This window comes from Moschus berezovskii, chromosome X (assembly GCF_049115385.1).
Source record: "Moschus berezovskii isolate FMDL1 chromosome X, NW_MosBer_1.0, whole genome shotgun sequence".
In the NCBI taxonomy this organism is placed as follows: Eukaryota; Metazoa; Chordata; class Mammalia; order Artiodactyla; family Moschidae; genus Moschus; species Moschus berezovskii.
In genome coordinates this window covers 126,518,208-126,530,970 of record NC_142488.1, presented here as the reverse complement: position 1 = coordinate 126,530,970, position 12,763 = coordinate 126,518,208, and the positions used below count along the sequence as shown (strand labels likewise).

At 40.3% G+C, this 12,763-nt stretch overlaps 1 protein-coding gene across 1 annotated transcript in view; it reads right to left on the bottom strand.

Moving 5' to 3' along the window:
- ADGRG4 (adhesion G protein-coupled receptor G4) overlaps positions 1-12,763 on the bottom strand; it is a gene marked incomplete at its 5' end in the record, with an annotated part of 115,031 nt that overhangs the window by 16,681 nt on the left and 85,587 nt on the right. Inside the window, 6 exon segments of the mRNA XM_055437667.2 lie at positions 2,576-2,689; positions 2,692-2,843; positions 3,773-3,894; positions 6,166-6,269; positions 8,370-8,415; positions 9,911-10,030. Coding sequence (XP_055293642.2) covers positions 2,576-2,689; positions 2,692-2,843; positions 3,773-3,894; positions 6,166-6,269; positions 8,370-8,415; positions 9,911-10,030 — 658 coding nt within the window.

Genomic DNA, 12,763 nt, shown 5'->3' with positions numbered 1-12,763 from the left:
CCAATACTTTGGCCACCTCATGCGAAGAGTTGACTCACTGGAAAAGACCCTGATGCTGGGAGGGATTGGGGGCAGGAGGAGAAGGGGACGACAGAGGATAAGATGGTTGGATGGCATCACCGACTCAATGGACATGGTATTTGGATGGTCTCCGCGAGTTGGTGATGGACAGGGAGGCCTGGCATGCTTCAGTTCATGGACACGACTGAGCGACTGAACTGAAGTACAAAGATATTAATCTGTAAAGCATTTATCCTTAAATTAAAAAATAAATAAAATTTTTTAAAAGATAATAAAACATCATAGATCTCTGGATGTCAATATAAGCTCTGCATTTCTAAGGAAGTGTAATTTCTACCGGCAGTCTTGATTCCAACTTGTGCTTCACCCAGTCCAGCATTTTGCATGATGTACTCTGCATATAAGTTAAATAAGCAGGGTGACAATATACAGCCTTGACGTACTCCTTTCCTGATTTGGATCCAGTCCGTTGTTCCATGTCCAGTTCTAACTGTTGTTTCTTGACCTGCATACAGATTTCTCAGGAGGTGGGTAAGGTGGTCTGATATTCCCATATCTTGAAGAATTTTCCACAGTTTGTGTGATCCACATAGTCAATGGCTTTGGCATAGTCAAAGAAACAGAAGTAGATGTTTCCTTCTGGAATTCTCTTGCTTTTTCTATGATCCAACAGATGTTGGCAATTTGATCTCTGGTTCCTCTGCCTTTTCTAAATCTAGCTTGAACATCTGGAAGTTCACAGTTCATGTATTGCTGAAGCCTGGCTTGGAGAATTTTAAGCATCACTTTGCTAGCGTGTGAGATGAGTGCAATTGTGCGGTAGTTTGAGCATTCTTTGGCATTGCCTTTCTTTGGGATTGGAATGAAGACTGACTTTTCCAGTCCTGTGGCCACTGCTGAGTTTTCCAAATTTGCTGGCATATTGAGTGCAGCACTTTCACAGCCTCATCTTTCAGCGTTTGAAATAGCTCAACTGGAATTCCATCATCTCCACTAGGTTTGTTCATAGTGATGCTTCCTAAGGCCCACTTGACTTTGCATTCCAGGATGTCTGGCTCTAGGTGAGTGATCACACCATCTTGGTAATCTGAGCCATTAAAATTTTTTCTGTATAGTTCTTCTGTTTATTCTTGCCACATCTTCTTAATGTCTTCTGCTTCTGTTAGGTCCATACTGTTAGGTTCATACCATTTTTGTCCTTTATTTTGCCCATCTTTGCATGAAATATACCCTTGGTATCTCTAATTTTCTTGAAGAGAGATCTAGTCTTTCCCATTCTATTGTTTTCCTTTACTTCTTTGCATTGATCACTTAGGAAGGCTTTCTTATCTCTCCTTGCTATTCTTTGGAACTCTGCATTCAGATGCTTATATCTTTCCTTTTCTCTTTTGCCTTCCTCTTCTCTTCTTTTCTCAGCTATTTGTGGGCCTCCTCAGACAGTCGTTTTGCCTTTTTGCACTAGCCATTTTGCCCTTTTGCCTTTTTCCATCTCCTATGGATCCAACACATTTTCTGAATGCTAAATCTTGTTTGAATAGGCAAGGGGTGGGGAATAGCTGAGCTGTTCATGTCAGTTAGAATTATAGGAAAGCAACCAATGAGAACTATTCACGCTAAGTTCCTTCCTGGCTTCTTCTATAGGGCGGCAGAATGGTGACAGTTATAAGACATGGTGTGAAATGGAGTATGTCTGAACCAGCACCCTCTCACATCTTTCAGGTCTTTTCCCTGGCTCTTAAACAATCTGACTACATCCTAGAGGTCAATGTCCAAACTATGGAGATAGACTCCCTGGTTCAAACCTCAGTTCTGCCACTTACTAGCTGTGCAAATTCTGGCAAATTACATAATCTCTTTGTGCCTCAGCATCCTAATGTGTTAAGTGGGAATAATGATGAATTCTTTCCCATAGAGATATTGAGAAGACTAAATGTTGTTGCTGTTGTTTAGCTGCTCAGTCATGTCTGAATCTTTGCAACCCATGTGCTGTAGCCTGCCAGGCTCCACTGTCCATGGGATTTTCCAGGCAAGAATACTGGGAAAGGTTACCATTTCCTTCTCTGGGAGATCTTCCCCAACCAGGGGTCAAATCCACATCTCTTGCATTGGCAGGTGGATTCTTTGCCACTGAGTCACCAAGGAAGCCCTGAAGATTCAAGTTGAGGTTAAATGAGGCACTTTGAACCATGTTGGGCACATGGAACACTACCTCAGTGTTGGTTATTGTATCCATGTGTGTTTGTTGGGATTGTAACTTGAGAAAGAGAAGGATAAAAGCTGACAGGTTCACTACTATAGATCTAGCATTTAGCACAGCACAGTGGCAGGTGCTCAGTAAATATATGTGAACCAGTGTCTCACCACAGAGGTCCAAATCTTGATTTACAGAGCAATACAGACAGAAAAAGAAATGCCCACCCCAAAACCAGTGAGGCAATGCTTAATTCCTTACCTATGATAATAGCAGCAGTTTGGTCCCTAATACTTGTATAAAAGAATTAGACAAACACAGGCTTGAAACAGAGACATCAAGGACAATGGCAGACATACTTACCCCAACCAACCAGACAAAATTTAAGGACATAATTGGGAATGTATATGTCGAAGACTTTGACTAGAGCAAAATACATGTGGACTTCCTCCAGGCCCATCCAAGTCAAAGACACGCCAGAAAGTAATGAAGTGCCACAGCAGCTGTGATACAAAGGCCCGCTTTCTGAAATGATGATGACCAGGAATTGACTAGAAATACCAGGTTTAGCATCAGTAGTGCTGTGTTCAAGTTGATCAGGATTTTGGAAGGATGATATTTTCGAATTTTACTAAAGGAAAAGGCACATTGTGAGGCAGGGTCTCTGCTTTTGATCAAGCATGGCCATGCTTTGTATATATAATAATTAAAAGAATAAAAGAACTGCCTATTAAAATTGAATTATTCATATTACCTTATATGTACTAAATTTTTGAGTCCCCTTCCATCTTTTTATTTGGAATCAAAATATTCCAAATAAGGTGACCTTTAGTAACAAGAATAATAATAGCTTCTCTCAGCTAAGCAGTCCCCTTTTTTGAAGAAAAGGAATGAAAAACTTTCTTGAATACTACAATTCCACCATCACTCCTTCAACTGACTCAAGACTAAATCTACACATGACCAAGTAGCAGGATGACTCTAGGCACTATTTCACATAGTTACTTGGGTATTTCAAAGATCCAGACACTTGACTTCATGGAATTTTTCAAGAATTTTCAATTTTCATTTGAAAAGAATTTTCAAGTCTTTTGCCTATTTATATTGTATTGTCTTTTTTTTTGCTTTTTGCTTTGTAGTTTTTAATATATTCTGCATATAAGTCCTTTGTCAGATATATGTATAGTGAATATCTTCTCTTAATCTGTGGCTTACATTTTCACTATTTTCATAGTATCTTTTGATGAAAAAAGGCTCTTAATTTTAATGAAGTCCAATTGATTAACTTTTTCTTTAATACTTAGTGTTTTTGTACCTTGTTGGAGAAATCTTTTCCTATCTCAAACCTACTGTTGTTTTAAAAATTCAATTACAATCTTTTTTTCAGAAGAGCCTTGATTTTTTTTTAACCTGACCACTTCATAAACTAAAGGATCTGACTTCTGCCTATTGTGATGAATAAGAACGTTTTTGTTAAATTAACATGAAATTAACAAGGTTACAATGCCAAGAGCATCCACCAAACCAAATTAAACTTAGAGTAAAACTCTACGAACTTACTGAAAAGCTAGGTATGTCGCTATTGCAGCTCCCAGGAAAATGGAGGAGATTCCACATCTGATGTATGTTATAATCACTAATATCCATTCATTCACTGCATCCACTGCAGACCTGGATAAACCGTAGGGAATGCAATGTGTTGTATTTTATACATTTGGTTAGGCAAGTTTATGGTAAAAAGCTTCCAGTGCTCACTAACAGTAGGTTCCCAGGATGTACAGCATCTCTGTTAAAGCTCTTATAAAACCAGAGTATGTAGAGTATGTAAGACTGTATATTGTTCGTTGATTATGCCTAGTGCAACCTACTGTGTATGGGGCATGGAAAGCCATCAACAGCACTGGAAGAACATTTAGTCCTTGATTTTATTGTCATTAACATGTTCCACACTTCAAATATAACCAAACTAATAGATGTGAATTTGAGATACAAAATGAATTATTATCTGAACTGAGCGTTCCAAAACATTGCACAGAACATCAAAAAAAAATTCCTTTCCCTTAGACCTTCAATAATTCTCATAAAATTAAAAGACAAAGTGGACCTTAGAGATCACATAAACCAGTAATTTCTTAACCTGAGAACTATAAAAGACTTGACATGGTGTGCAAATTACTTGAATATATTTGTGCATCATTCTGGGAAGACGGTCCATACTTTTCATCAGATGGCAATGGAGCTTCGTGACTCCTAAAAGGTTAACAAGTGCTGGTCTACTCTGGTAGTTCTCAACCGGACACAGTTTTACCCATCCCCTGGGACATGTGGCAATGTCTGGAGACATTTTTGGTTGTCACACCTGAAGAAGGTGCTACTGGCATCTAGTGGGTAGAGACCAGGAATGCTGCTAAACAACCTTGAATGCACAAAACAGCACCCAAAACAAAGAAATATTTGGCCCAAAATAGCAATAGTGCTAAAGTTAAGACATCCTCATATACTCCAATCTTTCACATTCCAGAAGACAAATTTAAGATCCAAACAAGTTAAATAACCTTACCAAGATCACATAGATAGCTAGTAACAGAGCTAGACTGTGAACCATGGTCTTTTGACTCATGCTGTAATGTTCTAACCAATTTGCAGGAGGGTAAACAAAATTCTTACAGTTCAATAAGTATCAATGGGTTACCTCTTATTTGTTGAGTAGACATGGTAAAAAAAAAAAGAAAAAAAGAAAACTATAAAACAGACTCTCAGACCTCAGGAAGTTTACCATTAGTAGAAGAAACAACTCATATACAACACATTCATATACCAACACAGTACAGTAACTTAGGAGAACTAAGAAAGCATTCAAGGATGGGTAAAGAAGAAGGAAATGCATCTGAGAGCCATTTTGAATGAAAACTCATCAAGTCCTGATGTTAGGGAGGGCCATAGGAAATGAAGGAGGAAGGATTAACAATTACTCCAAGACTCTAAACCTGGATATGCAAGTTGATCAGAAAATTCTTGTTTGGTTAACTATTGCAAGTATTAAAAATAAATATTTCTTTCTTACACTGAAATTTGGCAATAACCATTAAAATTTAATATTCTAATTGGAAGCAATTCTACTTCCATCAATTTATTCTATAGAAATACACCAGTATTAGAAGACAAATAAATAAAAATGTGTACTATAGTATTATTCATAATGGAGAAAAACAGTAACAACTCAAATGCTTACTGTAGCAGATTGGTTAAATTCCACTGTGTTAAATTCACACAGTGGAATACCATAAAAGTATTTTTAAAAATTTAAGTATATAGACATATATTTGCCTGAAAGGTGTCCAATATATATTGTTAAGTGAAAAGCAAGTGGTAAAAACAGTATGTGTAATTTGATTCCATTTTTTTAAAAACCAAAAGATATATTAATATACATGTATAGGAAAAGAATCTGAAAGAACATACATAAAGGTGTTAAAGATGGTGATTTCTTTGGAGGGGGATTATAGGGAACTTTTCTGTAAAGTTTGAATTTTGAGAAATCGACATTAATTTTACAAGGAAAAAAATAAACATTCATTTCAATTTGCTCTACTTTGAATGAACAAGGTGGGGGGCTTTTTTCCACTTGCATGCCACTTTTCCATAACTTAGTTCATACATATATTCCTAGTCTGTAATCTAATAAAATTTGTCAAAACTCTATTAAGGAGTGATTAAGAGGCAACCAGGCTTCCCTGGTGGCTCTGATGGTAAGGAATCTGCCTGCAATGCAGGAGACCTGGGTTTGATCCCTGGTTTGGGAAGATTCCCTGGAGAAGAGAATGGCTACTCACTCTGGTATTGTTGCCTGGAGAATTCCATGGACAGGGGAGCTTGGTGGGCTACAGTCCATAGGGTCTCAAAGAAACTGACATGACTGAGTGACTAACACTTCACACACTGAGACAACTCACCATTAAGACTCCGAAATGGGTAAGGTGATCACACTGACAGGTTGTGTAATTTACGTTTGTTTCCTTTACATTACAGCCTGATGAATTCCATCCACCTTGCCCATCTGCAAGTGATAGGGAATTTCAAAGCAATTTTGCTTTTCTCAGAAATGTTTAACTTTTCATTATGTGTACCTTTCCAAAGTGTGCTATAATTAGTATTGTTTGTTAAGACAGCAGGATAGCAGTATAATTGAACACTGAAATTAAATTAATCCTAATAGGCAGAACTGACTTGTGGAGGACTTCATAAATGGCATAACTTCTTTGGTTCTAACTTTTCCTGTTCTTCTACAGTTTAGGACAGACTTTAATCATGAACAACAGTCCTGCCACCATGCTGGAGTGACAGAGTAAGGACAGTTTTTTTCAAGTAGCATAAAGAGGAAACCGATCTAGAAATTTTTGAAGGGTTTGAGCTATGGAATACAGGCTGATGCATGGGGTTCCTCAATGGGACTGGAATAAACATTTGAAACAACCAGCTCAACCTAGAATTCAAATGGTCTCAAGTGTTTTGCATTCAAGTCAGGTTATGGTCTAGAACTCCTTAGGGCCAGTTAAAGCCTCTGGTCTACTTGACACCTGCCTAGATTCTCACTCCTGATCACATTCAGGGTTCTAGAACTAATCCACATACCTTGAGAACCTGTAGATCTTGGGTACTAGATGACATTTAGAGTTAAACCTCTAGAGTAGTACTAGACCAGAAGGGTTCTCCTAGGGCAGGCAGCTAAGTGTGGTTAAAATTTGTCCATCCAGGATAACGCTAAGAGATTCCAGAAGTTCTAGATCCATGGACAGAGGGTGGAGGCAAAAGATGACCGGGAAGGAGCCCATTAATGGATGTTAATGAACACACAGATCAGCTTATTGAGGATGTGGGGGACAAAGCTTATCATTTTACAGGAATCTTACCCTGAGCGACTTGAAGGGGACCAGGAAAGGACAGTGCTATCTCTGTTGTAAGAAAGTAGTATTCCCTTCCCCCACTCCAGAATTCTAAGGATACTAAAAAAGGAAACATCCCAGACAGAGCTTCTACAGGTAGAAGGACTGCTCCCAGAGACACTCTTCACATTTCAGGAGCAATTGCTTCTGTGCAGGAATTTTCTGAGATTGGGCTAGAAACCTACAGATTCCAATGGCAATGGCAAGCTTAAGAGGAACACATTCAGCAATCCCTTTCCATCACCCCTTCTCTCTCTTTTTTAAAATTTTTATCAGAGTATAGTTGATTCACAAAGTGTTAGTTTCAGCTGTGCAGCAAAGTGAATCAGACATACATATATATATATATATCCACTCTTTTTTAGATTCTTTCCCCATATAGGCCAGAGTATTGAGTAGAGTTCCCTGCACTATACAGTAGGTCTTTTATTAGTTAACTATTTTATATATGGTAGTGTGTATATGCCAATCCCAAACTCCCAATGTATCCACCTTACCCCCTGGTAACCATAAGTTTGTTGTCTACATCTGGGACTCTATTTCTGTTTTGTAAATAAGTTCATTTATAGCCTTTTTTAAAGATTTCACATATAAGCGATATCATGTGATATTTCTTTCTCTGACTTACTTCACACATTTAGAGCTTCTTTAAATCCATCTATGTTGCTGCAAATGGCATTATTTCAATGACTCCTTCTCTTATGGTCCCCAAAGACTCATACTCAATCAAGTAGGAAGGGTCCTTAGAGACCAACCAGAATGTCTTATCCCCTCCATGAAAAGATAAAAAGATTGAAGCACCTAGAGAGTAAACGGACCACTCAAGGTCACACAGTCAATATAGAAGAGAAGAGGGAAAAACAGAGGAGATAGTAGACCTGGCAGATTTCATAGGAAAGCTCGGATGAAGAGCCAGATCTTCATTCCTCAGCTTTCTTCAAATAGCTCAAGGCTGCTCTGTACTGCTATCTTCCAACTTTCTTTCTTCCAGTTTGCTAAGTTACGTGCTTTCTTTCTAATTTCCTAAATAAGTCTTTGTTTTTAATTTGTTTTTACTTTACATTATTGTATTGGTTTTGTGGAGTTCCCTGTAGAGTCTGTTAAGACAGTAGCTTCAGTACAGCTTGCTCCCATGTAACTCCGAAATAGCAACATGGTCAGGGACAAAGTCTCTTTGAGAGTGAAAGCCAAAGCTTGCTGTGAAAATTACTTACTGTTATTCCCAAAGTCCCAAAAGGCACAGCGAACTTAATCATAACTCTAGAAAAAAGAAAAATCAGAGGCAAATAGCTTTCTTTGTGACTGTCACCAAATAATGACAACTACACACAAGTCTTTTCTTCTTGATGTTTTCTCAAAGAGTAGACACACACACACACCATTTGTAAGCTGGTTTTAAAATAAACTCCAAGTATCTTGGGGTTGACAAGTGAGTAACAAAACAATATGTTACTGCTGCATAGTGATCTGGTATGTATCCTTTAATATCTTTGGTAAAGTGAGAATTTGCCATGTCTTCCTGGTACAAGGCCCAGAAGGAGGATTGGAGTAGCTCTGGTGTGTGGTAGGTGCTTCTTGTGAAATTCTGGAATTTGGGGCTCATAGCTGAGATCAAGCCTTATGGATACAATATTCAGATGCCTCAGGCTTCCTTGGTGACTCAAGGGTAAAGAATATGCCTACCAGTGTGACACGGGTTTGATCCCTGATCCAGGAAGATTCCACATGCTGTGGAGCAACTAAGCCAATGAGCCACAACTACTGAGCCCATGCTCTAGAGTCCAAGGGCCAAAACTACTAAGTCCACATAGACCCTGTGCTCCACAACTGAAGCCACTGCAATGAGAAGCCCAAGCACCGCCACTAGATAGTGGCCCCCACTCACCACAACTAAAGAAAAGCCCACACCACAACAAAGACCCATCAGAGCCAAAAATAAAATACATTTAAAAATAAAAAAAAGATTGATCCGCTTCCTCATCAGGTCTAGTGAGCATTCCTGAAGCCTCACCAAATCCTGCAATCTCCAAGGAGCTGGAGGGCAATTAGAAACTGGTTATTGAGGATGCCTGGAGAGCTGTGGCCCCAGCCAGAATTAAGAGGTCTTACCCGTTAAATATATTTCATTTGGTATCTTTTTAAAAGAATTCCTTCTCCCACTCTTTCTTTTTTCCTTCTAGAATTAAGACCCGTGAAAAATATGCTGTTCCATATGGTCTTTTAGATTGGCAGTGAAGGAAGCTATTCAGACTCCACACTGGACATAGACTAACATCAAAGAATGGAATAGTAGTTCATTCTTATATCATGGCTAAATTTGAGCATTTAGTAATATATACCTTATGTTATGCCATATGACTATGGTTTTAATTCTTTGGTGATAATTAATACATATTTTAATGCTTTTCATGGAAATTCAAAGGATAAAAATGTTTCACTATGTTGAATTAACTTGTTTGCCTTTCTCAAAAATACATGGAATTAAATATCATTTAGAGTGATGGGAAAACCAGACTTGCCCCCAGTCACTCCCCTGCTAATCCGCCACAGTGCTGGAAACCTGCTGCTACTTATCCCTTTGGACTAAGGCGTTATTTCTAAAGTCCCCAGTTATAATACACCTCTGCTACCTGGAAGAGAACAATCTTCATTGTATCTTGGAATCACATCTGTTAAGTAGCCAGTTATTTTTAACAGAAGAATCAGGGAGGGGTTTTGAGGCTTTTTTATTTTGAGATGAAAATGGATATGTTACCCAGTTTCCTTGAACATGCTGCAGAGTAATAACCACTGGGTCTGCCAAGTTTTGAATGGATACATCAGAAATGCTGGCACTCACAACATATACGGTTAATGATTTTGTGATGTTTTTGGTCTGCAGATGAAACATACAAGGAAGAGGAGTTCAGGTCTACCTTTCTAATTTCTGGCATGTTAATCATCAGTCTGGAATTCTGAAGTACTACACGGCAGTACAGACATGTGGAAGATAAAATCACAAGCTAAGAGGGAAGTTTCAGAGATAATTTAGCTCATCTCCTATCTTCACATCAGGTCTAAATTATACCCAACTGGACCAATTTCCAGCCATATACCCAAATATCTATCCAATGAGCACTGGTTTTGCACCTGCAACAAAGTTCAGCTATTGCCTACTAGTGAATTCCAGACTCTGACATGATGCTGCTGCTGCTGCTGCTGCTAAGTCACTTCAGTCGTGTCCGACTCTGTGCAACCCCATAGATGGCAGCCCACCAGGCTCCCCCATCCCTGGGATTCTCCAGGCAACAACACTGGAGTGGGTTGACATGACGCAGTTTATCCCAACTCTAACCCTCACCCATCCTTACTTTCTTTGAGAGAGCCTCTCCTTATAAGGAACATCAACTCATCATGGGTTAGTTACAACCTCTTCCCGTTACATCCTTATTGGCAATGGAAGCTGGTTGATTATCATCCAGCTTGGAACAGTGTCCTCCCAGGACACCATGACCTCTTGAACATAGGCACTGTGTGTATTGGTGTCCCCCGCATGGCCTAGCACACAACAGGTGTTGTACCTACAGTGAGCCAGTTACTTTGTTAAGGGTGTTTCACGTGCATTATCTTCAGTTCTCACTGGAACAATGTAGGCATTTTTCAGGTATACTAGAGCTTGGGGAGGTTCAAAAGCTTGGACAAAGTCACACAGTTGGTGAATGATAGAGCAAGGATGCGTCATAAAGATTGGTCTAAAGGAAATGTAGCCACTGAGATGCAGAGCTTGCTAATGCAGAGCTATTGAGATGCCGGGCCCATGTGCCACAGGCTAAGGCTCTAGGCGGCTAGGCAGCTGGGAAGGAGCTGCTTTTGGGGCTCACCTGAAGAGATGAGAGGTGAGGTGAGTACAGGACAGGATAGAGAGGAAGCAAAGCCTCTGAGGACTTGCTAAGAATGCCTAGAAGTGGGGTGCCCTGATAATGTCCCAGGAAGAACCTGCTGGGCCACTTTTAGAAGATGCCAAGCCCTCAAATTTCCTCAAATTTTCCAAAATCACTGCAGATGGTGACTGTAGCCATGAAATTAAAAGATGCTTGCTCCTTGGAAGAAAAAGCTATGACAAACCTCAACAGTGTATAAAGGTCAGTAGAGTCAAAGCTATGGTTTTCCCAGTAGTCATATATGGATGTGAGAGTTGGACCATAAAGAAGGCTGAATTGATGCTTTTGAACTGTGGTGTTGGAGAAGACTCTTGAGAGTCCCTTGGACTGCAGGGAGATCCAACCAGTCAATCCTAAAGGAAATCAACCCTGAATATTCATTGGAAGGACTGATGCTGAAACTGAAGCTTCAATACTTTGGCTACCTGATGTGAAGACCTGACTCATTAGAAAAGACCCTGATGCTGGGAAAGATTGAGGGCAGGAGGAGAAGCGGACGACAGAGGATGAGATAGTTGGATGGCATCACTGACTTAATGGACATGAGTTTGAGCAAGTTCTGGGAGATGGTGAAGGACAGGGAAGCCTGGCATGCTGCAGTCCATGGGATTACAAAGAGTTGGACACAACTGAGCAACTGAACAACAACAAATTTCTGAGCCCTTCAGCCACTGAGAAATGAGGAATTATGAACATAGCCTGGGGCTCCCTGAGGAAGCTATTCACTTTCTGTTCCTGACCAGCTCTGTTCAACCAAAGCCAGCCTGGTGGTTCAGTGCTTCCCTTCCCAGAGGAATGCCCCTGGGCAATTCTGACGTAGAGGAGGGTTTGCAGCAAGATCCAGACGAAAGGGTCCTGGCCGATGGTCAAAAAAACAAGTCCTAGCCCAGGCCCTCTTGTTTCTTGAAAGTCCCTTCCCCTTTCTGGGACACTGGTAACATGAAGGAAAGTGGACCAAACACCTAACATCACTCCCAACTTAGTCTGAGGGATGTGGTTTTCTGCAGTGAGAAGACCAAAGGAGAAACACATAATGACTTGGGACTGAATTAACCTCACTCTTCTATCCTCTAGTTCTAGGCTCTGGTTGGACCTATTTCCACTTCTGAAGCTTTACAGAAGCTGTTTCCTCTGCCTGAAAAACCCCTCCCTCCTTCTCCTCACTCTTTTAAATCTTCTAGCTGGTACTCGACCTCCATCTAAGCTGACACCTCTCCTACAGAGGCCTTTCCTGAGCTCCCAAACAGCTGGGGTGCTGGGGCTCTGTGCTTCCAGAGCCCCTGGGCCATATTGTACTTGCCTTGGGCTTTGACCTTCTCCCCAAGAGCCACCGCTAGTAGAGGGGTGGAAGAGGAGGAAGATGTTTTCCAAGAATGGTGTCTTATTAACAATATGGGGCTTCCCTGGTGGTTCAGACAGTAAATATTCTGCCTGCAATGCAGGAGACCCAGGTTTGATCCCTGGGTTGGGAAGATCCCCAGGGAGAAGGAAATGGCAACCCACTCCAGTATTTTTGCCTGGAGAATTCCATGGACAGAGGAGACTGGTGGGCTACAATCCACGGGGTCTCAAAAAGTTAGACACGACTGAGTTACCAACACTTTCACTTAAGGTAATATGTTGTAATGACAGTTAAGGTTTTGACCAAAAGATGTTAGAAGAAGTAGTGTGAAAGCAGAGCTGTGAGA